Source organism: Nymphaea colorata, chromosome 1 (assembly GCF_008831285.2).
Source record: "Nymphaea colorata isolate Beijing-Zhang1983 chromosome 1, ASM883128v2, whole genome shotgun sequence".
NCBI classification, from domain to species: Eukaryota; Viridiplantae; Streptophyta; class Magnoliopsida; order Nymphaeales; family Nymphaeaceae; genus Nymphaea; species Nymphaea colorata.
Genome location: NC_045138.2, coordinates 33,099,449 through 33,127,303, shown reverse-complemented (window position 1 = coordinate 33,127,303; position 27,855 = coordinate 33,099,449). Strand labels below are relative to the sequence as shown.

The window sequence follows — 27,855 nt, the reverse complement described above, 5'->3', positions numbered from 1 at the left end:
AAACGGTTAAATGAGAAGCCAACGCTTCATGTTTCATCTGCAACAGCTATTCAGAAACATTAACTTTTTGGCTTACCAACTGGATTACCTTGGGCCTGAACATCTCCTGGATCCCCAAGAGCTATCTCTATTGAGCTCCAGATGCACAATCTTGGCTACTAGGCGTGACCCATAAGCAGCATAGTTAAGTATGTTCTCCTTCAGTAATTTGAACTAAGAACCGGAGTGATGTGCCCAATACAACTTTAACGAAGCTTCGCTACATATATATAAATACTGATAGAAGATCCATGTAGGTGGGTTGCATGTGTTAAGTGACATGTGAGATCGCTTGAAATATGTTGACGGCCACTTCTTCAATCAAAGTCAAATAATGCGTAGAAAGGAAGTGGAAATAACGGGGCATGATATAGAACAATTGGTCGTGTATGGAATTAAAAAATTCAAAAAAAAAAATGATCATAATAATTTACAGGCATAAAAATTTTGGAGGAAATCGCTACCAGTAATCGTTGCAAGAGCAAGTGGCCCCTTGGAACCGGTGAAATCGTGTTGTGTCTCTGAGTCAACAATTTTCTCGTTTATAAACTTTCGAGATAAACTTAGACACATCATGACAATCCTTGCAGACCCTGAGATTCTTCACGACCCGAATGACAGTATCAGAGCTTGTGTTCAGCAAGCCGAACGCAATAGCAAGCTTCTCACTATGCTGAGACAGCGCTTCTCCCTTGTCCTCCTCATCAATATCAAACAGCACTTGAGTTCTGTCTGGTACGTAGCCTTCCAATTTAATTAGCCTATCCCTTCCCACATTGCTTGTATCTTCTTTATTTGAGGATGGGAGGTATCACCAACAAGGAATTGGTGTATGGTACCATTAATTTCGATGACACTACACCCAGGAGTCTTCATCAATCTCTTTGTTTTCATCTTTTCTCGCAACTTCCTGGCATCTCCATGCCTACCAGATGCAGCATATATATTAGCCAGCAAGACATAAACCCCACAATTCTCAGGCTCCAATTGAATCAAATGCTTGGCTACAGACTCTGCGAGCTCCACATTCCCGTGAAATTTACAACCAGCCAACAGAGCACCCCAGATAAGACTATCAGGACACATTGGCATCGTTTCAACCATCTCCCTTGCTTCATCAAGCTGCCCAACTCGTGCAAGGAGATCAACCATGCATCCGTAGTGCTCAATTTTGGGGCTAACATTATACACTGTACTCATCATTTCAAAATATTGGCGACCTTCGGCTACCAACCCTGCATGAGTGCAGGCGCTGAGCGCTCCAATAAAGGCAATATCATCAGGTTCAATGCCTAGTGCCAACATATCAGTAAACAAATTGACCGCTTCATGCCCGCGCCCATGCATTGCTAGCCCTTTGATCATAGTGGTCCATGCCAACAGGTTCTTCTCATGCATCTCATGAAAGATTTTCAAAGCAAGATCTACGCAGCCACACTTGGAATACATATCTATAAGTGCGGTTCCAAGTACGACGCTCAGTTTCATACCGTTAGATCCAACAAAAGCATGAACCCACTTGCCCTGTTCGAGAGCGCCCAGATGGGCACAAGCCGAGAGCACACTCACCAAAGTGGATTTATGGGGCATAACCTTATCAGCTTGCATTTGAGAAAAGATATTCAAGGCGTCCTTAGAAGATCCCTGCTGCACATAACAAGCAATCATGGCGCTCCAAGAGATCACATTCCTCTCCGGCATTGCATCAAAAAGCGACCGCGCTTCGCGGGCATCGCCCAGCTTAGCATAAACCGATATCATTGAGTTCCAGGACACAACATCTCGTTCAGAGATTCCATCAAACAGTTGGCGAGCAGTTTCGACGTGCCCGCAGAACCCATACATATGAATCAACGCATTCCCCACGTACACATATGAGCTAAATCCAAATTTTATCGCCTGCCCATGAATCGTTTCTCCCTGCCAGACGTCCGACAATTGCGTGCACGCCTTGAGAACAAACGGAAAAGTGTAGAGATCGGGGGCTTGACGCGACCGGAGAAGGTGAGTGTAGAATTGAATGGATTTAGTGGGAGTGGGACTGGTTGAATATCCCCTGATAATGGTATTGACGAAGAAGATATCGGGACTTCGAATTTGGGTGAACACAAGGTGCGCATAGTCCAGATCACCAGAATCTGTGTCCGCGCAGAAGGCGAATAGGCGGCCGAGGAGGAAGACGTTGCTGTCGAGGAGGCCGGCAGTGATAAAGTGGGCGTGAATTTGCTTGAGCTGCTTCATAGTGGCGCATTTTTGGAGGATGACAGGAGGGAGAAATTTTCCGGCGAGTGTACTGATCATTCATCCGATTTGGCCACTCATACGTTTTCTGGTGGCTGCCGCAGGCCGCTTTCCGATGGGACTTCTTTAAGCCCTTGGAAGCGGGAATCTCGTCTCTCAAAACTGAAAAGCGTGCTCATTCAAAAATGTCCCCGTCTTAGTTCTAAAGGCAAATTCTTCATTCTTTTCTGCACATTTTAGCGTTTGTTCTGAAATATAAAAATAGTTGAATAAAAATACAATCACGATTGCGGTTTAGAATAATGAAACTTCTGCTTTTCACCCGCAATGGAAATGTAGATGCTCATATGCCGAGAAGAATGCGAGCTTTTGAAGGCAATTTTCATTTTCTTGAAAAAACGTGAACTTTAATTTAGATAGCAAGAGGGTGAGTAGAAGTAATCCTCATTACTACATGGTCTTAAAAGAGACTCAAACGACAATACAAACATAATGCATCATTTTACAGCTAGTCGGAATTATTCGGATTTAAACTGATATTTGTGCACCCATCTCCCTGCAAAACTCACTCCTAGATCCAAAAGGACCTGTAAGATTTTATCACTGCTCTCAAAAAGCTCTAGGATTGCATTTCTTTATTTCCAATTGCAAAAAGATTTAGATATATGCAATAAAATTCAAGCTGTGACGGTGAAAAATTTTGACCTCTCCTTATGAGCCAAACGAAAATCTACCTCATGGTAGGGCAAAGCATATTAGTCATAGATGAACTTCGGTTTGAGCTTGAAGACAACCCATCTACAAGCCAAACACAATAATAAGCTTACCTGCGCTTGCTAAAGTGTACTAGTTAAAACTTGCTTTGCGAGTTAATCATTCTAAATAGCATGCAGAAAGAAAATGAAAGTCACCTGCATTTTCACGTTCACATCGGTGCGCGCATGCATGGGCACATGCACTCGTGTATTTATCTTGAATTCATGATGAGTGGTACAGATTCACACATTCGAACATCCTTACAAAGTAAGAAGAAAAAAGATGGGATTAGCCAGTGAGCCCAGGGGAAGGAGCAGGTCGCTGGTTCCTTTCCCAAAGATGGGCTAACGTCTCTTTGATTTGAGTGAAGAATTAGATGTACATTAAATTACAAAAACCGAACGACGGCAATCTTTGCATATAATCAGATCTATAAGAAAATTTCTGAACAATTGAAACTTTGATTTCTAATTGATTAATTTGGAATTGGATACAAATAATAGCTGGATATGCTTATATCTAGGTGTTGGATCCGGGTCCGTCCATGATGGTCGGAACCATCCCCAAATGGGGGGAGCGGGTGAAAAGAACCAAGAGACCAGTGCGGAAGATATTGTATAAATAAAATTTGCGTTTTGATGAATACAGAAATAACAGGGAGAGGTTTTCTGTGTGGGGACCACTTATTAGCAGCGTAAGGACCACGATGACGTGTAAACTGGGAGAGCGGCCCAGCACTTTTGGAGCCAATAATGATTCAGGACAGGTGGCATGTGGTCCCAACTCCGCATCTACCTGCAGAAGCAACGAGATCGTTGTTGGTCTCTTATCAGTCCGTGGCTTCTACTAATGTAAGTCGGCAGCGCCAGCGCCTCTTCTCGGGAGTCTCCGACTTTTACGCGTGATGAACTTGCGTCCGGCTGTTGGCCGGCCCCTCGTCAAGATGCGGACTTCGGTTGTCGGAAATCGGCGATTCGTTCGGCCTTTAGTGGTTGTCCGGCCGGTGGTGTTCAAGGTCTTTTTTGTTACTCATTAACTACTCGACAAGCTTTTAGTTTCCATGCTCCGGATAACTGCAAGTCTACAAGGACCTCTGGAAATCCACAAGCTTTGGTCCTTTTCCGACAGATCACTGTTCTTTGTTTGCAAAGATAGCCATGCGAATTACAGCAGACCAAAGGTGACAGTTTATATAGATAATACACGGCGGGTTTTTTTATATGTACAGATGATCAAAGGCATCAAAAAAAGTTGAGGGAATACAAACAAAAACAGATAATATCAGATTCCAAGGAGTTCAAGACTTGCAAAACGCAGCAAGTTGTTGATGAAGGTCTCCCTCTCATCTTCAATAGAACTTCCTGAATCCATTGGCATTGGATTCAAAGGCACACAAGATCCGGGACTCTGCGCAGAGATCGTTGCGGAATGGTTGCAATTTTGGTCATCAGTTGAGTACAAAGTGGAAGGGGAAATGTCAATGTCCGAGTGCACTGTTGAAGAATAAAAGAGGCAGTGATCAACGGATGGAGATAAACCTTCTTGCAGATTTGTTGAGATGTCAAAAGTATGAGCACCTGATACCACCTCATGACAGGCACCTGCTTGTATAGCTTCTGTCCGGTCCAAATTTTGGGCATCTGCTATGTTGGAGTTTTGGATATTAATGATCGTGTCTCGTGCATTGAAATCATCGTATCGGTTCTCAATCTGAGGGCCTAAGGAGTAGTTTGCCTGGTGGGGCATGGGACATTGATTGTTGTAACTGTGAGTCATGTTCTGCCTCTGTGCTGCTAAGAAGTTTCTAGCTAGCATGAGTATCTCAGGATTGGATAGAGGATCAATGCCATTATTGAGAGAAGATGAGATAATGGAAGCTATACTAGAGAAATCCAAGAGATCAAGCCTAAGACTGTGAGTCACTGGATCGATTCCCATCCTTAGAAACCTTTTCCTTATGTGGGTGTTCCAGTAGTTCTTGATCTCATTGTCCGTCCTTCCTGGCAGATATCCAGCAATTGCAGACCACCTTCAATAACAAAGAAGAAACGGATCAGCTGGTTTCTTACATGAACTGCGAACAGAACTTTTGAATTTAGTTTCGTCTCAATATATAAGACTTACTTGTTTCCCAGAACGCCGTGCAGTTGAATGATGGTCTCTTCCTCTTCAAAGGAGAATCGACCCCTTCTGATGTCTGGCCGCAGATAATTAGTCCAACGAAGCCTGCAACTCTTTCCACATCTTGATAAACCTGAATCATTAGAGAAAACAATTACATAAACTTTTAATCGTCCCATGAACATAATACAACATATTTCACAGGTAACATATCAGTTTTCAGCAGCAGCAACGCATGCAACAATAATTCAGGATCCTTTTTTTTGCTTTTAGTCGACAAAAACGATCATTTTTTGCCTTTCACATGGATAGAGGGAACTCATAACCCATTTCCGTCTACTTGTTGGATTAAATCAAGGTTATGTAACTACACTAGCCCCACTGCGCTAAACAACTATCTACCCAAGAGGTAGTGGGTCGCCATCAAGCCCTCGGCCGATTCATAACTTTACCGATGAATATCCCGGCAAGTCACAAATATGGGTTTCTAGCTCATAGCAATGTTATCATTCTTCTCTAAGCTTTCAAGTATCTAGAGGGGCGCCTAACTTTTTCTTCAACTGAAAATGATAAGAACAAGGAAAATTCCTGGAAGTACCTGCATTCTTAGGAAGTGTCCTCCAGTTGCCTTTCCCATGCTTCTGAATGTAATCCACCAGCTTTTTATCCTCCTCCGGCGTCCATGGACCCCTCTTCAACCCCTCTTTCTCACAACAAGGAGCTCTCCCCATCTTTTCCTCCTTCTGTAAGCTCCACAGTTATAAACTTCAACCTAGCCCACCTGCAACAATCTTAGAAACTCTTCCCCCCCTTGTGGGGATCACTCGACGAGAGAGAGAGAGAGAGAGATGGGCTTATGATTTGAAGGTGGAGAGCAAATTCGCAGAGAAACAGAGGGAGGTGTATGATTTGAAGCTACAGAGCCAAATTGAGTGCTGCATATATAGAAAGTTTGGGTTGAAGGACGGGCGAGAAGTCAACCAGGATTTGGCGCCGGCCAACCTCTCGTTCTCCTCTCTTCCCCATCGCTCTCGTATTTGCACTTTACAACGTGTCCTCCTCCAGGAGATCCTCGTGGCCCCTTCTTCGCTGTCTTTCCCTCCCCTTGATTGGATCCAAAAAAAAGCCAACCCCTACAAAAAGGACCTCCATGGATTCACACCACGAGCCGCCATTTATTGAGGGACACGCAATCTCCCCACCGGACGCTTTCAGTCCCACCGTCCATGACCGTACCGGATTATCCGATACGATGCAAATCCACTGGTTGTCTTGACAGGGATGCTCAACGTCCCTTGGATTTGGAGAAACTAGATACCGGGAGAATCAGCTTTGATCGAATCGGGTACAGCCAAGAATCGTTCTGGGTCGACTTGTCTAAGGTTCGCTCTGGTTTGCAGAATGAACTTCGACGAGGAAGCTGCTGGATCCCCTCATCAAACACGTTTGCTAGACGGGCTTTGACTAAATAGATCTGATCCGTTGTTGAATTTGGTTATAAATTTGAGGTCTTTTTACACTGACCGACGTGGCTGGCTCTACCAGTTCCAACAACTCAGAGCCAACGGTGCCCTCTCACACAACCGGCTCATATAAAAAATCCCTGGCATTCATGAAGAAGGGCCAGGGTTAGGCGGAGTTTCACCACTTTACGAAGGGCATAAAGACCTAAGACTCACTTCAAGTATTCGACACCTGAACTTCTCTCAGCAAAGAGCCTTTTGGGCTCCAACTTACGACTCATGAGTCAGACTCACACGCTTCAGTCTCCAAATACCAGCTAAACAGTTCATGTATTGATGACACCCTCATCCAACTTAATTTTGTGAAATTTTAGTTTTATAAAAACTAAACTTTTAATGAATTTAAAAAACTTGTTATCTTTATTTGGGTGACACGTCCTTTTGGAGACATCCAGTATTCAAAGCCTGATTTTTCTCCAATAACCTGGGGGTTCGGTTTTTTACTACCTTTTACAAAACTAGGATTTGCCAAAACTTAGTTTTTCTCAAATCCAATTTTGTAACATCCAAGCACTCCTTGGGAGACAAATATGAAGGTACCATCCAAACTCCCCTTTAGTTATATTTTAAAAGCAACTGAGATTATGAGTTCAAAGAGCGGATTATGAGATGAAAGAAGAAATTTGAAGATAAAAGGTCCGATTTGCTTGGCTGACGCAAGAGTGCATGCTGATACACCTCGCCCGCCTTCCCGAGATGGAGTGCTACGTGCAATAAATAAACGAGCGCAGCCTGTGATCTCTACAAAAGCCTGCAATTCAACGAAGCACGCATGCCCACCAACGTTTAATGGCCTGGAGAAGTCAGGCTATGACGTGGCATTTGAGAGGTGGCACGTGTCAACCCGTGACGCCCTCCTGCCTTCCAGGTAGCGAGACCCCAATCGATAGAATAAGTCTTAGCTCCAATCACATGTTCACAAACTGCCACTTAGTAATAAATTTCATTGTTGTTAAATTTCGCCTCAAAATTAACTCCCTACTTTCATCAGCCCTTCCGTTCGACTTCCATAGGGTTCTTAAAATTCAACAATATTTATGAACGTGAGATGTTAAAATTATATACAACAAAAAGTATCAAAAGCAAATGTCCATATCAAATTAAAACCATTCTTTTATGCTTTGGTACTAGATAGTTCATAAAATCAACTATAACATTTTTTGATGCACAAAGATTTGTATGAGGTCACATTTGAAAAAGGTCAGAGAGAGAGAGAGATCAGTCAACCACATTCCGATTTGAATTATCGTCAACGCTATTGCCATCATCCTTCAGCGTTGCCGTATTGCATGCCTTGCCCGAAGCCAGCACGAGTTACTGAAATCTTAGAACTAAATTAATCAATAAAGCCAATCTCGACCGCCCGCCAATGAGCAACGCAATTGATCAGGAATATATATGGTAGAATCGGAAATACTATATCAGCGAGTAACATTCAAAGCTATGAGAATATATGCCAGGAAAACAACTTAGGGACGTGGGTTTCTCATGGTTGAAAACATAGGAAAATACCTTTAATCAACGCTCTCTTTTGTAGATTAACCGCTATATATGCTGTAAAAACTCATTCATTTGACCTTTAAATTCTTAACAACTCTTGGTTTTATGCCATACAAACTTGTTTTAAGTGACTAGCTTAGTTTCTAACTAAAGAAACTAAGAAGATAATTGAGATACACTTGGCGTCCCAATAAGAGTATGATGGCCCTTGTGTTAGGTCCTGGCTTGTTTGACTGTTTATGGATTTCCCAAAGAAGAAAACTCGCCCCCGTCTTTTTTTTTCCAAGTAGTGGTTAAACAAATGGAGGAATTTGTATTCTGATGATTTAAAGAAATGAGTTTTTCTAAGAGTAGCAGATAATCTGTAGCCAAGTCAAAATATTCTAGAAGGGCACTCCTCTCTCTCTTTCTAGATCTCACTGAATTTCAAGTGAATAATTTTTCTAATTATGTGAAGATACTATAATTGGAGACAATACATTAGATGGATCCATTCAATTGCACGCAGTTAAAAAGTTTAAATATAAAGAAACAACGAACTAGACGACCAATTACGTCTCTGTGAAGAAAATCTCTTGTACGATAGACTGACTAATGATAGACTATCTTCTAAAGGCAGCTCATGAAGCACATAAAAGCTGCCAACATAGTTTCTACATGCAGAAAGACTCTGTTGTGAAAATTTTTACGAAGTTTCGTGTAATGCAAAATAAGAAAACTTCTTTAAAATAATGACAAAATTTTAAACTTCAAGTTGGATAAAAATGTTTCCATAAGCTTGCATATATATATATATATAAGTACCAAAGTTCATTGATATCTCATTAATGTCAAAGATTTAGAGAATTTCAAGAAAAGTTTGAAATTTTTCAAATCTTGGTTCAAGATAATAAAAATTTGAGAATAAACGTTAACCAAGTTCAAAAAATGTAAAAATTTGTGATACTTTATAATATTATAGGGAAACTTGGAAGAGCACATAATAAATTGCAAAAGAATTAGGAATGTTTTGAATTATAAATAAAAAAAAGAGCACGACGATCCGGATTTGAAAAACTTTGTAAAATTAAAAGACATCTACACCCAGAAAATGCTTTTTCAAAAGTCTGAAGAAAGTCTTCGAAAATTTAAGTGTGGTAAAAATGTTCTCACATGTCCACAAATATATGTTGAGTTCAAACTTCACGAATGTTAATTTATGTCAACCTTTTAAAAAACTCAAAAAATGTTTGCAAGGTTTCTATCTTTTGGTTTAGAAGTCATGAAAATTTGAGAACAAAATATTAGACAGCACAACAGAACGCCAACTAATGCTTGGGCAAGAAACAAATTACCAGCCAACTCTTGAAACTCAACATATAGGTGTCGATAAATTCTCAAAGGGCAGTCACGCCAATGGATTATGTTATTTTTTCTACAATGACAAAAAACTACCCTTCATGTGCCCCAAAAAATACTCCGCATATTGCGACCTGTCATTCAGCATCTTTACCTATGCATCTCCCCTTTTCTCTGACCCCTGCCTCCCTTGCCTCTTTCCATGGGTGCACAAGGAGGGAGGGAGTTATCAATGACACAAGGCACAACCGTTGCATGTCCTATGTCAAGTATTGTGTTGTCAATCAGAGCAATAAGGATGTCACAAACTCATTTTTGGTGCCTTGAGATGCACATTAAGAGCTCGTCCATATGCCGCTTGCCCAAGAATACATCTCACAGCACTCATGGTCAAGAAACCCTCGACCGAACAATTCAACAATTTTGGGGCACTTAACTTGAAGTTAATGATGGTGAAGACAATTCAACAATTTTGGGGCACTTACTTGAAGTTAATGACGGTGAGAACAGAAGCTCAAGTGCACTTCAATTTGACCAAGCCCATCATCGCTTATTGAAAGATTTGCTAATCTTGAGTAAAGCTGCACCTTGGGCATTTGACAATTGGTTTTCAACGGTAAAAAATCCCTATACTATATGATCCAAAGATTGATTTGAGGAAAAGTGAATAGTACATGGAGAGAAGGGGATTGGACAGTCCTTCCGTTTCAGGGGAAAAGAGAAGATAAAGAGAAATACAAGCCTTTCCCGAGATAGCAGGAGCCTTTCGGGAGGGGGAATGATGGCCAAGAAGATCTGTGTTGGGAATAGAATCAAAGAACCATGGCGATGGTGTGTGCTACTCTATCCAACTAAGGGCATGTTTTATTGAGATTTAGGAGGTAGAGGACGATTATATGGATTGTGGATTCTAGCTTCAGAAGTCATCAACTACCACCCCTTGTCCGTGGAAAATGGAAGCTCACTGGGAAACATGCTGATGAAATTGAAGGATGCTGGTGAATAAAGAGTATTTTTATCATTTTACGTAAAAAATGACGTTTTCCTTCCACTTCGCTCCCCAGACAATTTTTTAACAATTTAAATTTCATTTACTGATTATAAAAAAATATACATAAAAAATCTACACACAAAGAATTAATGTCACACCCTAGGAATTCACATCCTCAAATAGCATTAAAGCAGACAAACACAGACAGTGTTCAACCAAAAATACATTCAGTACATTTAACTACAAGCAGGAAGCAACCTGTATTTGTCATAAAAAAAACAAGATAGTAGACTATCTTGTGAAAGTGCCCTCATTATTATCAAAGACTACCCCTACCAAGTCTACCACAAGAATATGCAATGTTCAGCTTCCAATGGCACAAACATTATTTTATTATTAAAGGCTTAGCATCTTGTCCTCTAAAACATCAAAAATTACAGAATGAACGACCTAAAAATTTTAGTGAGAACTCTATACATTACCTCTCCAATGGACCAATTACATTTGATGCCAGCAGCCAATCTGCAGATGAGATGAAACCATCATGGAAATATTAAATGTCCCATATGTAGTTCATATGATCTAAGCAGCTTATTCCACAAAAGTAAACATACCAATATAGTAAAACACAAGAAGAAGATAGTATGCAGACTCACATTTACATGTTTTGGATTTTGCACTTGGCATATATACTATATTGTAGATTCCCTCTTGCAAATTGAAATTTCACCACAATTCCGGCAAACAAAGGAGGGTCAGGCACAACGCATATACAGTCCCAGGATGGAAAAAACTCAACCTGGCGACCTACAATATGAGAGAAAGGTAGCATTCAATGTTAAAACAAGAAATGTGGCACCATCTGCATGAAAAGATAACACAGAACTTTCATGTTATAGCAACAATCAAGGGCTGTAATGAGAGTCAACCTCAATTCTACAAGGATTTTTGGCTCCTGGCACATTTATTTTCAGACACTATGACTACATGGTAAGCTGGCTGACACTGCTATAACTGATGGATAACATCCGGGAAGAGAAGATTCATAACGGACATAAAATTACCTCCACAACGCATAAAATTAAATAGATTTTATGCAGCAGAGTACATGACCACTAAGATCCACTTACTGGAAAGAGAAAGTTGATACTGCTCGTTGGATTGTCGAGAGCCTTTCCAACAGACCAGGCAATTGGAAATCAAAGTCCTTTAATGGCAACATGTCTTACTGCCTTTTTGTTGTCAGCAATATCTCTTTGTTGTTTATAAAATGAAACATGTTCTGAAAATGAAAACAGCAGTGGTTCTTGACCTGCACATAAGGTAGCATTGCATATTTACAGTTTTGTGGCAATGGCACCTTACTTCAGCAAAGAAACATTCAAGTTAGTTAGGAACAAAAACTGGCGGTTATATCGATATATATGTTCTGAAACAAGAGCAAAGCTACATCATGTCTCCTTGTAGCAGCTTTAATTCTGCAATTTCATCAAGGATACACCCCATTCAGAACTTCCATTTAAGATTGGGTTGAAATAGAGGACTTCAAATTCAGGCTAAATAAGTCGCTGACATATTACTGAATCAAGCAATATCAGGATACCTGTGCAATTTGAAAACGCCTATGAATGGTATGGGATAGCCTTGAAAGGAATATCACTGAATGCTTCCAAGAGGAAACTGATCTGATCTGCCAGAAAATGGAGAAAAAAGAAATGGAGCATCAGCTATGGGAAAGACAGAAAAGACAATTATATATAGTCCTCCAAACAACAATTTAAAACCATGAATTTGAATCTTTAAAGTCAGAATCCTCTACACATTGGCAAGTTTCAATACTTCATACCTAAGAAAACTTCAAACACCAAGCACCATTCTCCTTTCTACTTTCTTTTCGACATTTTTCTGTAGAAATCTTCAAATAGCGCGAGAGGAGTTTTTGACCTCCAAATAAGGTTAAAATGTGGGCTTGGAAGTCCTGTTTTATCTAAAACCATTATAGCTTGAACTCCATTTAAATGAAATTAAATTAAAAAAACAGAAATTAAAGAATGAACATCACATGGAGACAATAGAACATGCAATAGAGCAATTAATTAGATGAAATCGTAGTTACAGTAAGCATAATTAGTGTCTTCAACTAAAGGTTAATATGAAAATGGGAAGCATGACAATTGACAACATTTTAATTTCATATCACAAGAAACTCCAAAGTAATTCGAGTATTACCAGTTGCACGAACCTCTTATAAAAAGCAATAAAATAAGAGATAAGACGAGTAATCGGATAAGCAATACAAATAAATAAGCATAAAAGCTATACCTTCAGCATAGCTTTCAGAAAAACCCAGACAATCAACAACAATAATTCAATAAATGTCATTTCATTATGCCTTATAAACTGAAGAAAAGACCTTCAACTGCAAAACAGATGCGACTATAATACAAGGAACGTATTTTTTTTTTATTATTTTAGATCTCCTCTAGTCACTTGGTCCAAATCTGATTTTGAACTTTGAATCAGCAAGTAAATTTCCCGAAAAAAAAACTCACAAGATGAGCACATGCATTTTTCCCTAGACATCCTAACAGGCTGACACACGAAGTTTGGAAAATTCACTAAATAGTATCCCATATTAAGCCTACGCCAAGAACCATGTCTCTAAAAATTATAGAATATTCTGTTTGAATCCCACGGGGCGGGAAGTTTTTTCAAATAGCAAAAACAACAAAAGAAAAAAAAAGAAACATCAACATTTTCATCTCATTCTAGAAGACCGTTCAGAATAGATGGAGGCAAGAAGAATCTACAGAGGAGCAGTTTCCCTGCAATAGGATGAAAAGGGTGGGGGTAGAGGTGTGGTGTGGGATTGGCGTCAAAAGATACATGAAACGGATGAAGAGAAACGAGAGTGAGGGACAGATAGAAATGGAGCCACCTAGGGTTTTACCATTGCTGCGGATGAAGAGCCTCAAACAAGGGCAAACCACGCTGCAGCGTCCACCCTGCTATAAGGAACAGTGGGTTCAGAGAAATGGAGATCGGAGTAAACAAGATTGAGAGAGAAAGAAACGGAGTGAGGAAGTGATTAGGGTTTTACCATGGCCATTCTTGAGGACCCTCCTATCGGTGATGACCGGGATGTTTGTTCGACGGCAGAGAAAGACGGCGACAAGAATTTATAATGTAACAGCAGAAAGATCCAGATCGGCGTCCTGGTCGCGGTGCCAGAGTGTCTGCACGGAAGGAAACTGAAAACGCTGGGAGAAGGGGAACGAGTTTCAGCAGAAATGAAGCATCCCCTTCCCCACTGGCGATGCCCCACGTCAGAAGTGAGTCCCTTCTTTACCGGCATTCGTGGATCGCCCCTAAAAAGTTCCTTCTCTTCAATGGCGATTGATGCATGCATGCCGATGTCTCCAACCAGCCATGGAGCGGCCCACCCAACGTTAGAAGCGCCCCTCTCCCCGCATCACAGAAGAAGATACATAGAACTCCCCCTACAAGACGGAAGATAAGTTTGTTGAAAACACCAGCGGCTATCGAGAGAGATTAGGGGCTGAGAGAGACCTGCTGTTGGGACACTCCGACGACTCACGGACCTCCGGGGACCGTCCCGTGTGAGGTTTCTTCGAAATCAAGAAAGAGACGGAGCGCGGGACCGCGAGTTTGAAATGAAGGGGAAACAAGCGATCGAAAGCCGAAGGGTTCTTTCTTCCAAAACCAGAAAGAGAGAGAGAGAAAGCGCGGGACTGCGAGCGTAACCACCTGAGCGCGGGAACTTATAAACCACCTTTTCTTGGTAACGGGTAAGCGCGGGAACTTCTAACTAAGCCAGAATTTAGCTCGAGCTTATGACGGCAACAAAACATGTCTGTAACTATTACTCTAAGAAAACCACCACAATTGTATTGTTTTAACATACTGGATTTCATAGTGAACTACTGCAATCAGCATAACTTGAATTAATTGAGCATAATCTAAAAATTATGAACTATCTGCAATATGCAGTGATTGAATAACTAAACTCAATCAATGCCCTGATATTTAATCAGCGATATGATCTAGTGTTTCTAAGGGCATATTTGATGCAGCAAAATGGTTGTGTGTAGTAGGCAAACCAAACATGGGTAAGGATGCAAATTGATTACATAAATCCGATTATGAATCTAATTCTAAATCTCAACTACCAATCAGATTTGAATATAAAATTCCGACTCAATTACATATAAATGTCATTTTTTATGCTAGTTGTATTATAAAATCTAATTAGTTGAATTTAGTGAGGACCGGACTCCTACTCAAATCCAAACTGTTTACTCTAAAAAAATACAGGCAAGTTAGTTTAAATGTCCTCCTCATTCGTCTCTTTCACTTAACAGCCACGGTGGTCTCAGGTGATGTCTAACAAAAAAAGGTAGCACAGGCAATATTCGATTATCTTATCTTACTAAATTTTACCCTTTTAACATCATCATGATATAGTACCTCCTCTTATTATAAATACGTATTACAATTAGATTTCGTTTCATCTTGTTCAAATATCCAACAAGCTTCACTGCATCAAACTAGCTACTATTAGTTATTTTGTCCGTTTAGATGACAAACTCATGTGAATCTTAGTTGTTATGACATTATATTTATTTGGATTTAAAAATAATTGTGGTTTGCATATGTTGTGTATTGTTCTTTATTTATTGACATGTACTGTAGTCATTTTTTTATTCAGTTTTGTTATTATTTTTATAAATATTATATAATTCACAAATTTATCCATGAAACTTACGCTTCAATTAATGCCTGGATTTTTTTATTGAAAGGATGAACATAAAAATTTATATTGCTAAATAAAAATTTTGAAATTCTTGACAACGGCATATTACATTTTTCAAAATTTTTATAGATGCCGAATTAGAAGAGCCCGAGGGGGGCCTTTCTTTAAAGTTGAAAGTTACTCGGAGCAGTGTTTCAGCAAAATATCAATAGTAAGGAGAAAATGCCAAAAAATATTGGACTCTCACGGAAATTTGATGGCCTTGTTTAAGGCTCGGACAGGTAGGCCCCGCATAACCGGCCCCCTCAACCCCCCTCGCTTCTCTTCCCGTCCATTCCTTCCTTCCTCCTGTACTTTTCTCATGCCCGCATGATCCTGCTCCTCTTGAATGCGCAGGTATTCAGAGAGGGAGAAGGAGAGAGAGAGAGAGAGCGAGCGAGCGAGTGAGAGAGGAGAAGAAGAAGACGGAGTCCGTTCGACCACCCGCTTTCTCCGGAGTTTCGCGGGGAACTCCATCGAGGTAATCTTCCATGCGATCAATAGTCAATAGATGCTGTTGTTTTGAGTTTTCATGTAGTCTTTTGCCGTTCCTCTGTCTCCGCAGCTCAAACATGTGTTTCGGATCTTGAACACTTTATTTTGTTGCTTCCTGTGTTCTTTGTCATTGATTCTTTGCTCATCTTTCCGGTTCTTCTGTTTTCTTAATCATGGCAAGGGAATCGAAGATCTTGTTGTTTGTAGGGAACGAAAACTTCGTGAAGTTTGGGGTTCTTAAAAGGAGATCCACGAAAACTGCCCACCGTCTGTCGGTCGACGATTGAATTGGTCATTGACTGAATTCTCTGTTTGATTCCGGTCTTGGAGCTAATCTTTGTCGGGGAGTGGGGATGTCGATTACTTGGAATTCGTCTAGACGATAACATAGCAGAATCGCAATCACGGTACTCCTTTCTTAGGCACCTGTTTTTCCTTCCTATTTCCATTTCTTCTAAATTATATGCAAAGAAATTTATGGCAATTAATTTATTTATTTTTATCACGAGAAAATTCTTTCTACAATTTATGCAAACAAACGGATTGGATTCGGATCAGCTGACGCAATAAGAAACCGCATTTCAGTAAAAAATGGTAACGAGAAGTTCGTAACAGACCGGTTTGCACCCTTAGATTAAGGGCACCAATCTTTACTAGGGTGGATATTTTCGAACTTTCCCCGCGAGATCGACCATGACGGAAGTTAAGGGATGACTCATGGGGATCCACTCTTTGGATCTATGCAACATAACCCATCCAGTTGGCTGTCGGGAGGAGCCCAGTTGTTCACCTGCCCCAGCCTGCGCCATCGGTGTCTTGTAGCCCGGGACCCAAACAACCAAACATAGACTTATTGCTCTCATTCTTGCCAAAGCCAGGACGAGGATTGAGGAAGAAACATGTTTCGTTCTGATATCTTTTTTCAGTTACTCAAGAACATAGCAACTCAAATAAATAAATGCCGAAAATAAATAGAAAACAAGGTTTTCAATAGCATTTAAGAGTTAAGACCCACAACCTTTGTTGCTATTGCAGTAATTTCATCATGAATCTGTAATTGAAGGCGAGAGTTGACCTGATCACCAAGCTTTACCAATCACAATGTCATCAGTCATCACGAAAGTTGATACCCCGTTCGGGTCTCCGTTATTCAATCCTTTCCTTTCCCTTTTCCTCAATAAGTCATCCAAACAGAAACAACTCCATCCTTTCCTTTTATTTCCCTCCTTTTCCCTTCATCCGAACAAGCGGTTAAGCGGTATAAACAACCCGGAGGACTGGAGTATGCCTGTGAGGTAAGCTGTAGACACTCCCCAGTATTTCAATTCGTAGGCTAAGGTTGACAACCCTATTAGTGGGTCCAGAGATTATTCTTCCTCTCCATCTTATGAATCAGATCCTGAGGACATTTCGACTCCACTGATCTGAGAAGCAAGAGATGCAGGTGGACTTTCAGATTCAGTTTAGTGCTCATTCGCTGTTGGAGCTTTGAGGTTCTCTTATATTTTCGAGTAAAAGAAATGATTCAAATCATCGGGGTTTTTTAGGTTGTATGTTCAATGGAACGATGTGTTTACTCTTTATAAAAAGACGTCAAATCCATACAGGCTGTGGGCTCTGGGATATCAGATGATATGCCGATTACATGGTTTAAAACTGAAGGGCTTCCATCATCAGTTGCAGGATAATCGGTGATTATCGTTTACGTTAAGGGTTGCTGCACCGGCACGTGACTGCCTAAGGAATGGCTGGAAGGGCTAAATAGTTATTGGGGATGTGAGACCATTTTGGCTCTGAGATTGGCTGAGACCCAACCTGTTCTCGTGTACACATTTCGGAACTGTAGAAAATTGGATAATGCTTTAGGGCTATCCGGATGGAGAAGAAGCTCATCTTACATGCTTTTGGATTTGAATGTTAGGTGGATGGGAACGAAGTTTCGTTTGCCAATAAGCCATTCACCACGGGGATCTTAAATGATCACTGCCTGCACAAGTGTCATTGTTCTCACTGACAATGAACGGAAGGAGGAGTAAATTATGATGGCAGTCCATGGTAATGATGGACTTTTTCTGCTCTTCCCATCCGAAACAGCGTGTTCATCATTTTTAACTTTCTACTGGATTTAATACAAATTCCCCATTGCTTCTAGTACGTGAGATCCTAATGATACTTGTAACAGGGCGTGAACGAGTCTAGTGCAAGGTACGAGAAGAAGTGAGAGATGGGTGACGGCAGTTCAGACACCAATCAGCTCCTGAAAGAGTTCTATATTCCAGATTACATAGTCGTACCTGATGCCACCTTTCAGGAAATGTCATACATGCCGGAATGTCCAGTGATAGTGTTCATCAACTCCAAAAGTGGAGGTCAGCTTGGTGGAGACTTGCTTAAGACATACCGGACACTTCTTAATTCAGCTCAGGTAAGGCAGCTGGCCGCATCCCTGAACGCACAGTTTGCTCTTTAACTCCAACTCGAAACTTCTTAAAGATAGAAGAGAAACAAAGGGTGGGTTGCATTTTGAAATCTAGAAACGTATATAATCTGCTATTTGATTGTTATATGTAGGTTTTCGATTTGGGAGAGCTTGCACCCGACAAGGTGCTTCACCAGCTTTATGGAAACCTACAAAGGCTCAAGGCAAGTGGGGACGACTTTGCTTCTGCTATTGAGAAGAAGATGAGAATAATTGTGAGTTTTCTTCACTATCGGCACTTTCAGCTTTACGGACAGATTGCTATCTTTAGAATGGTTACATTACAGAAAATATGGGTGTCCAGAAGATTCCTCATATTTGAAAATTAAACGTGGCTTTGACCAAGTTTGAATGAGTATCGGTTGAACGTTTGTAGGCATTTTGATACAGGTTGCAGGTGGAGACGGTACAGCAGGTTGGATTCTTGGTGTAGTATGTGATCTCAAATTAGCTCAGCCACCTCCTGTAGCTACAGTGCCTCTAGGAACTGGAAACAATCTTCCATTTTCATTTGGTTGGGTAAGTTGTGAATTATTATTTTCTGAATTTGGAAGCCATTATTTTTGAACCCTTGATTGTCAAAATGTTTTTATCATGAATTTAACTAATTCTATGGCCATTCATTCTAAGATTCATTTACGGCCAGTTCTTTCGCAGGATATGATTATTGAGCCTTTTAAGATTTTCCGATAAGGTTTTAGGACAACCTCTTGCAATGGAGAGAAAACAGTGGAAAAATGTAAATAATACCAAGGAAAATAAGAAAACATGAAAAGCATGAAAGGACAAAGCAATGAAACGGCAGGGAACAATATCTACAATAAATAAGTTTGTGAGAAGAGCTCATAAATGTGTTTTGGAAATTTGTGCACAAATGAATAGCTGGGCATGTCCATATATTTGATTAATTAGTTGCAATGTTTTTTTATTAGTGCTTTTGGCTAAATTACAATACTTATCGCTGGTAATTCTGCCTAGGAATTGGCAATAATTGTCTTTGCACTGATTGATAAATGTCTTTACAGGGGAAAAAAAACCCTGGTACAGATAAGGAGTCCGTAAAGTCTTTCCTTTATGAAGTGAAGAAGGCAAAGGAGATGAAAATAGATAGGTACTTTATTTCACATTTATGATTGCTTCTTGGAGGCCACTCATTAGAGTACGAACACACTGATTGGTACTGACAGGATAAATGCGATGTTCCTTTTCTTGTTGCTCAGATCCATTGTTTCCGAATTCCTGCCCCATGCTTGATGTTTATTTTTGTTCGTTGGGTTCACTCCTATGGAATTCAATTATTAATTCATTGATATTATTAGACTAATAGTCTAAACCAATTGCCTGCTCAGAGAAGTAATTCAGATCAGTTTCTTATTGATCTTTTTTATACTATATAGTTGGCATGTTCTCATGAGGATGAAAGCTCCAGCAGAAGGTGATTGTGATCCTGTTGCACCTCTAGAGCTGCCACATTCTTTGCATGCATTTAAACGTGTCTCCGACACAGATTTAATGAATGAGGTAAATTATTCAAGAAATTGCGTTCTTTGCACTTGAAGTCCTTTTGTTTTATGAACTTTCAAACTAGATTTACCCTCTGTTCTGATATACTGAATCATAGACTGATTTACAGTGATCTCAAATAGCACACTGTACTCTGTAATATATACCATGCAAGGACTGAAAATTGTTGTATAAAAACTTTTCATTTTTCTTCTCTATAGAATTGCAATGGCTCATGCGGATCTAGGTATAGAATGTCGGATCTAACCGTATGAGCGTTCTTCATGTGCTGTATTTACCATGCTATAGTTGGTTTCATCACCTGTAATGCATCTTTCAAATCTCATTCAATGAACAATTCAAATCATGTCCATGGTATTCTCCTAAAGCCATCTCCAATCTTTCTTGGGTCTAAAATGTTGATCCCATCTTATCTGGCCATCATGTTTTATGTAATAACCTCTTGCTGACCTATTACCAGGATGGCTATCACACATATCGGGGTGGATTTTGGAACTACTTTAGCATGGGTAAGACATCCTCGTTATGAACATATATTTTAGTTAACTGAATGATCATGTTGACTTCGATATATTATGATAAGCACCAGTATCTAGTCTAATTTTCACCAAACTAGAAGGGTGCATCTTGGGTTTTTTCGTTTCTGTCTAAACGTCATTCACTGTAATGGAGACATAATTATGAAGTAAATTGCAATATATGACTCATAATTCCTTATATAATTATAACATTTTATGACATGTTTGCCAAACTAAATCAGTATGCTGCATACACTAACTTGAATTCAAAGTTTTATCAATAATGTGTCTGCAATCTGTGTTGGCAAGCAACTCATATGTGGACCACAGCCAAGAATATGTTTTCCTTGACTATTCGAAAGTCAGATTCTTGGCAAAAAAAATTCCTGTGGCTCTAGAAGTATTTTATAACTATGGTCAGCTAACGGTGACTATATTCTTTGACCTTCAGGGATGGATGCACAAGTGTCATATGCATTTCATTCAGAGAGGAAGCTGCATCCAGAAAAATTCAAAAATCAATTAGTTAACCAGGTATTTTCAGACACTCAATGTAAAAAACTTCAACTCCTTTAAGTGTTGGCATCTGATACCTGTTTCCTCTCCGCTGTGATTCAAATTACATCATCTGCTATATTTGTTTGTCTGGCACTTTGATGGGCATTTTATTCTTCTCAGACAAGCTTTTTGGCCTTATTTCATACTTGGCCAACCCTGCTTGATAAGTTTAAATTCCACATTTTGTCAATGGTGTAGAACCTAAAAAATGATGGTTGGATGGAAAATTTACTTTTTTCCAGGGCACATTCATAAGATTAAGGGTAAGCTACACTTATTGCCATAAATTATGTTCCTTCTTTTGCTTATTAAACGCAGATGCATGTGGAATTAAATTTGGTTCCAGTATTGAGGCTGAAATTTCTGGATACTGGATTCATTCCCCTGTTTAGTGATAGAATTGCCTTAGGAATAATCCTCTAAAAAACCCCTCTGGGAAATCAACATCTTGAATTACAATAATCTGCCTCATTTTTGTTCATCAGCGAAGGAGTATCTTTGTTCAATTTGATCACTATGTGCAAGCAAGTTAAATCCTCAGTCTTGAGATTAATTGATCATGATCTTCTAAAATAGGAAAAATTAAAACCCTTAGTCTTTGCTATACTGAACACTTTGATCGTGCTGATGGAAAAGATCCATGATGCATAGTGGGATGAACTTATAGGGTTGTTCATATATGAGAAATATGGATTACAATAATTTCTCAGTTAGATGCCTAGCTTTCTGAACAGCAGGGCAGTGGACAGGAAAATTTTTCGTTGCCTAATGTAAGGAGCCTGAGACTTGGTAGCACATAAATCAATTTTCGTAGGTATCTACATGTTAGGGTAATTAAATTCTTTGGTTTTTTTTATCTACTAAATAGTTTAGCCTAAGAAATCAATTTTAAAGGAATTTATTCAATTGTAACCTGAGACATGAACCACTTGCTTGGGAACAGTTAATAGGCAAAAAATGTTTGGAGATGTGATAGTGCCATGTCAATATCCATTTCTGTTGATAGAATAATCTCATAGCATTTTATCTAGAGATCTTCATTGTCCTATGCTTGTCCCAATACAACATCATCACTTAATTCCTTGATGTCATTTCATGCAAAGGCTTCTTCCATGTTTTTATTCAATTGACACTGTATGCAATTATGTAGAGCACCTATGCGAAGATTGGCTGCTCACAAGGATGGTTTTGTGCTTCACTTTTTCATCCATCATCTCGGTATGGTCAAGCTGGTTATAATTTGAAAGTAAATGCCTGCATTATTCTATATTGGGGAACCATTGGTATGATAACATGATGAACTACTTGTAAAAGGTTTATTATTTCTGGTATTTTCTATATAGTCTATATCATGATGGAGCTCGTCTAAATGTTGGTCTTGTTTTTATGATCCTATGGTTGGTCAAATATTAGGTTTTGGTCATTGAATAATACTTCATGGATAACAGATGGTGCTGCTTAGAAAGAAGCTCAAATACACATGGGGAATTGTATAACTAAATAGATGTAGATTCCAGCATATTGATTTATCTAATTTATCCTGAATGTACTATGTGTATCTTCAAGCTAGTTTTATTGTCCCTGAAAGCAAACTTGATTGAGCCTGTGAATTACATTGGCAGTAACATTGCTCAACTTGCGAATGTGAAGATAATGAAAAAGCATGGACGTTGGGAGGACCTCCACATTCCACGCAGGTATGTTTGATGAGAACATAGTCTTCTATTTTCTGATGCTAGACCAGATCATAGCAGGATGTGTCACTGTGTCATGGAGAGGGAATATTTCCTGTCTTTGAAAGGATACATATATTATTAAGCACCTATAGAGTGTACTTTTGGATTAGCCATTTCCATGTCTTTGAAACATAAAAGAATCTTTTCCAAAAGATATTGGCATATCCATCAGAAAGGCACATGAATGACAATGTTATGATGTCATGATTGGTGAATGGTGCTATCAAAATTTTATTTTTATTTGTCTACACTTCCACATAATTGTAGTCTTATCATTTCTGTATTTGATCAACGTCCACGTTGGTCATGAAAAATTACAGCTGACAGAGACATCATGAAGTTAAAATTGTTAGTGGGAGAACTTTGTTAATATATTGATATTTTAAAACAGATGGAGACTACAGAATATCCAAGCTGCACATAAAATAAGCACACAAAAACTACCATTTGGTTTAGGAATGTATACATTGACTCATAAATAATCTTCTATCTCTTCCGGGACATCCAATAAAATTGGAATGGTAAGGTTGGAATTGGATTCCGGTTTCTTGGCATAGTTCTGATTAAGATATGTCATATGAATAATATGAGTTGTTTTACTCCAAATCTTTTCAGCTGATGTTCTTATATCTACCCTTGTTTTCATTGTTAATCTTCAGCATCAGATCTATTATATGCCTAAATTTGCCTAGCTTTTCTGGTGGACTAAATCCCTGGGGAACACCAAACAGTAAGAAGAAGAGAGATGTTAGTTCCCTTCTGTAATCTTCACTTTAATTTGTCATAACTATGGTCCTTATTAGTTGCTTACTTTTGGTTGTTGTGGACTGTGAAATTTTGTAGAGGGACTTGACTGTGCCATTTGTGGATGATGGTCTGCTCGAGGTGGTAGGTTTTAGAGATGGTTGGCATGGTCTTGTTTTAATTGCCCCGAAAGGACATGGGACTCGACTTGCACAGGTTAGAAGTTATTGAATTTACCATAAGATCTTAACATTCTGCTTTTATTTCCACGTGAAGCATTGAAGGCAATGAGAAATCAGATGTCGCGTGATGTTGTTTCCCATAATGCGAAAATTCCTGTGGGTAGATTAAGGTCGAAGGCATAGGAGTAACTTGTCCCACTGGGTAGATTGCCAAGGTTTGTCTTTGACGTGTTTGTTATTGGGCATTCTGTTTCACAGGTCGTTCAGTGAGTTGTCAATATTTTCCCACCAAATTGGTGAACTCTCATTTTGCTATTTCTTGGAGCATATGGTCATCATTTGTTCATGTTCTAGACCCTGCCTATATACCAGCGATGGATGAAGCTATAATTGCTGTGTCACTCGTATCTGAAAACTGATTCTGTGATAACAATTTTTATGATGTAAGTCTACTATACACAACCTTGCTTTGAACTGTTGTGGCAACTTGACACAGGCGCATCGTGTTCGTTTTGAATTCCACAAGGGTGCGGCTGACCATACCTACATGAGAATGGATGGAGAACCATGGAAGCAGCCTCTTCCTAGTGAAGATGATACTGTTGTGGTTGAAATCTCACATCTTGGTCAAGTCAATATGCTAGCTACTCATGGTTGTATAGCCAAGAGTTTCCAGGAACCTGACTCTCCTCATGCGCACGAAGAGGAAGATGATGATGACAGCATGGGATCTGAGGATGAGTCTGAGGGACGAAGGAAGTTTGGAGCAGCTGACACCTTTAGAATACCAGTAGACGATGATCTTCCTGCTCCTTAGAATTAACACTTACATTATGTGATACTGAAGTAGTTATTTGTTGCCTTTAAAAGGTTTGTTATGATCAATTGGAAGGTTTGTGGTTGTCCCTTTATTTCCCATAGTGGATGATTTTATTGGTGCAATGTTTGAAATTGTATGCCTCAGGAATAAAAAACACTATGATTCGTTTTACCCTCGAGAAAGCTTCAGATGTTCAATTTTACTGCCGTGGTCTTCAAAATTTGAAGTTTGGTCAAACATGAAGTGAACCAGACAGTATTTGATGCACTTCTTGAATGCCATGCTGACTTGCCGATTGGTGTTATACATGTTCTTGGAATCCTCCTGATATTTTAGAATGTTTTTAATCTGCCTCCATATAGCATAGACAAAATGAACAAACTATAAAAACAGACAAAAAAAAGTATTGCGATCTTTAGAGTATAATTGAAGAAAAACACACAAGCCATTTTTCGTGGGCATGGAAGAGTTGTCTTTGGGGTTGGGACAATATCAGTCATTTGGTTTCTTGGATAATTGGTAATGGTGAGAAAGTAAATGTATGGAAGGAGAATTGGGGCTGAGGCATCTTTATGTTTTTACTACAGGAAAAGATCTTGTTAAATTGAAAGGTGCTGTGTATGCTTCTGTTAACAGGGTCTTGTCTCGCAAAACTCATTTTCTTAATATTAGGCTCTCTTCTCAAGCCATTACTTGTGTCACTAAGATTCTCTAGATTTTGAACCTCTTCCAAACTAGTTTTAAAGTATAATCTCTTGTACGCCGAGGCTTATTGAAACGACCTCCTTGTGTCTTCTTTTACTCTCTCATGTATTTTGTTCATTCCTTTTGGTAATAATAGGTTAAGAGAGGCCTTTTCCTCCCTGCGAATTTGCATCGGAAAGTATAATGGAAGAAAAATCTTGGAGCTAAAAGCAATGGCAACACTCCTCTAGTTCCCTTCAACCTCAAGCTGGGCTCCGCAAATTTCACCTTTTCAAGAAATGACGTGCTTGACAATCGCATCGTGACTGTCCCTTCGACCACCACATCTCACTTTTGCCAGTCCCTTGGGGTCAACTGGCAATATTCGAGAACAAATGACTTACCCAAACTCAGTAGAGATATTAGCTGATCAGATTCGGATCTCATATGGTTAAATTTCATTTTTGACTATTTTGTATTGCTAAATTAGATTTAGAATTAAATTGAGATCCATACTTTTTTTTTTTTTTTACATGTAGTCCATCCGGATGTTTGTAAAAATCAAATATATATCAAACTCGATAAAAATTTGTATACCATATCTGCATCTGATTACTAATTGGAACTTGTTAAATCCAATTATTTGAATTTGGGATCAGATCAAGTATCAGGTTACATTCGGAACGTTGACATGCGATGGAGCCTAGGCTTTTATGGATGCAGATCCGGTCCAGCATGAAATCTGAAACCAGTTGACCCTCTTGTATTTGTAAGCAGGCTACAAAACAGATCAAAATTTTTGGATCCCGTGAGTCTTGATGTCCGTTTGCCGGACAATCCCATGACATACCATCACTTGGAGTTGCAAATAGCAGCCTTACTTTCGGAAAGTAGCGGCCTCAATTTCGTCCCCCGGCAAGGACGGTAAAAAACCAGGGCACCGACTGAAGTCACCCCACCCACAGTATTCACCTGGCTAGAATCTTGAAAAACAAGGCACGCTACTGCGAACAAGATCACCGCCGTCCATCGTGTAGATCCGTCTTCCTCTTCCGACCCATTTCTCCTACGCCTAAACAGCCGCCGGTTTCCTCCAACCCAACGGCGAATTTTCTCCCTATAAAAAATTTCGTGGTGCTTGTTTCCTCAGATTGATAGAATCATAGAGCCCCAGCCGAAAGTGATATCTTCCTTCCCGATCGTTCCAATCCTTTTTGAATCCACCTTCTACGATCCTTTCCGACGATATCATCAAGTGGGTCGTGGAAATCGATCTGAATTCTATCCGTCTAAGCTTTTCGGCAGTTTCTCCGGCGATTTCTTCAAGTGGGTCGTTTGTAAATCCGTCCCTAGTCCTTTCCCAAGGTTCTTTCCGGCAACTTTTAGAAAGGGAATGAGCCTGAGGCATGCGAGTAGGATCTGCATCGCCGCCGGCAGCAAGGCGGTGCAAGGGGTGAAGGACCAGGCTCCCAGGTGTGATGTTGCATCCAAGGTCAACGGCCGGAGGGACGTCAGGCGTTTCTCCAGCGCGATTGAGCCCGTCAAGAGGAGAGCCGCCGAGGAGAAGCGCCGGCGGGCCGAGGAGTCGCTACGCACCGTCATGTACCTCAGCTGCTGGGGTCCCAACTGAGTCGGTCCTCCCCTTTGGTCCAACCAGATCATGGGAAAAGCCAAAGAAGAAAAAGAGAATAGTAAATGTTTGTTTATATCGTTGTGAGAGTGAGTTATTGTAAATTTTATCTAGTTGGCGCAATAAGAAGCTACCATTACACAGAATTGTTATCTTGCTCTGATGTAGCTCCTATTTGTTGTTCTGTTGGGTCAGAGACGATGTTGGTTCGTTCATGTTATATTTGTTCCACGGGTGGAAAGATATTTTTATGCCTGGTTTAATATGTATAGGGATATTGGTATGTGTGGTGTAAGAGGTTGTTGATATTTGTACTGTTATAAGGACTAAAAGTGCTTTAATTTGCATTTAGTTTATGTGAATGAAGCTTTGCGATTGTTATTAGTGCTTCTTGTGGTATTTTGCTGTCCATTACGGAATGTTGCATAGATTATTGCATCTTAGAACACCAACTATGAATGAAGATTTGCCTCTAAAAAGAGGAGAAAATAGATTGTTATTTTTGGGCGTTTCATACACTAATTCATACGAATACGAATGAATCTTTGCCATTATTGATAGTGCTTCTTATGCTACTCCGGTATCCATAATTTCGCGAACGTTACAGAGACAATTGCCCCTTAGAAGATTCATTAATGAATAGGGATTTTCTACTTAACAGATGGGATGACGAAAAGGGCTTTGTGGAAGGTAGTAGATAAGCAACAATGTCTAAACCTCTCAAGGGAAGAGAAGGTAAGTTTGTGTGAAATCAGAAATTTTTCATGAAGAGAAATGAATCATAGTTTCTGGATCAAAATACCATTTTTTGAATGTTTATATAGAGTAAATAATTTTTTTTAAAATTTTACATGTAAAGTTTATGTTTTTTTTTCAGGCCGTCCCCCCGGCTGGCTCCTTCTCTATACTTGATTTTTTTTCATCAGCATAACGTGTGATATAGGTAATGTAATACAGTATTTGATTATATTTAATAAAGTTTGTGATATTTTGCAACTTTAAAAATAATAAACTTTATTATTCAGCAACAAGAACATGTAATTGATTGATCATGGCAGTTGATTCGATGAACATGTAAAATAATTGATCATGGCGATTCTATTCAGCTTGGTGACTCACAACTCAGATTGGTGAGTTTGCGAACTATGGATTGTTCGACTTGT

General features: G+C 39.6%; 3 protein-coding genes and 1 long non-coding RNA gene across 16 annotated transcripts; 1 reads left to right on the top strand and 3 right to left on the bottom strand.

Moving 5' to 3' along the window:
- Positions 1–552: 552 nt before the first annotated feature.
- Positions 553–2,511, bottom strand: LOC116246465 (pentatricopeptide repeat-containing protein At5g66520-like). Its single transcript, XM_050077055.1, has one exon. It carries the CDS (start codon positions 2,338–2,340, stop codon positions 796–798), a length of 1,545 nt encoding a protein of 514 aa, XP_049933012.1. The 5' UTR covers positions 2,341–2,511; the 3' UTR covers positions 553–795.
- Positions 2,512–3,658: 1,147 nt separating this feature from the next.
- On the bottom strand, positions 3,659–6,052 carry LOC116246466 (transcription factor MYB41-like). 2 transcript variants are annotated; one of them, XM_031618358.2, is made up of 4 exons: positions 5,756–6,052; positions 5,161–5,290; positions 4,614–5,065; positions 3,659–4,529 (listed from the first exon to the last, which is right to left on the bottom strand). In XM_031618358.2, exons 1-4 carry the CDS (start codon positions 5,886–5,888, stop codon positions 4,318–4,320), a joined length of 927 nt encoding a protein of 308 aa, XP_031474218.1. In that variant the 5' UTR covers positions 5,889–6,052; the 3' UTR covers positions 3,659–4,317. The 2 variants fall into 2 exon arrangements, with proteins under 2 accessions (XP_031474218.1, XP_031474216.1); XM_031618356.2 differs by having other exon boundaries at positions 3,659–5,065.
- A 1,723-nt stretch (positions 6,053–7,775) lies between these two features.
- LOC116245892 (uncharacterized) lies at positions 7,776–14,252 on the bottom strand. Of its 6 annotated transcripts, none has more exons than XR_007574730.1 (9): positions 14,080–14,252; positions 13,610–14,009; positions 13,448–13,517; positions 12,356–12,487; positions 12,113–12,199; positions 11,640–11,987; positions 11,166–11,316; positions 10,992–11,031; positions 7,776–7,997 (listed from the first exon to the last, which is right to left on the bottom strand). It is a non-coding gene; the product is annotated as an uncharacterized LOC116245892 (long non-coding RNA). The 6 variants fall into 6 exon arrangements; XR_007574728.1 differs by having other exon boundaries at positions 13,460–13,517; XR_007574727.1 differs by having other exon boundaries at positions 13,448–13,514.
- A 1,355-nt stretch (positions 14,253–15,607) lies between these two features.
- Positions 15,608–24,549, top strand: LOC116260497 (diacylglycerol kinase 1-like). Of its 7 annotated transcripts, XM_031638909.2 has the most exons (15): positions 15,608–15,803; positions 15,999–16,224; positions 17,739–17,872; positions 18,000–18,242; positions 18,389–18,511; positions 18,687–18,815; positions 19,322–19,407; positions 19,694–19,817; positions 20,281–20,329; positions 20,790–20,872; positions 22,047–22,114; positions 22,519–22,593; positions 23,292–23,379; positions 23,476–23,592; positions 24,055–24,549. In XM_031638909.2, the coding sequence occupies exons 4-15, from the start codon at positions 18,042–18,044 to the stop codon at positions 24,373–24,375; spliced, it is 1,464 nt and encodes a 487-aa protein (XP_031494769.1). In that variant the 5' UTR covers positions 15,608–15,803; positions 15,999–16,224; positions 17,739–17,872; positions 18,000–18,041; the 3' UTR covers positions 24,376–24,549. The 7 variants fall into 7 exon arrangements, with proteins under 7 accessions (XP_031494769.1, XP_031494796.1, XP_031494787.1 ...); XM_031638936.2 differs by lacking the exon at positions 15,999–16,224; XM_031638927.2 differs by lacking the exon at positions 17,739–17,872 and having other exon boundaries at positions 16,025–16,224.
- The last annotated feature ends 3,306 nt before the right edge of the window (positions 24,550–27,855 follow it).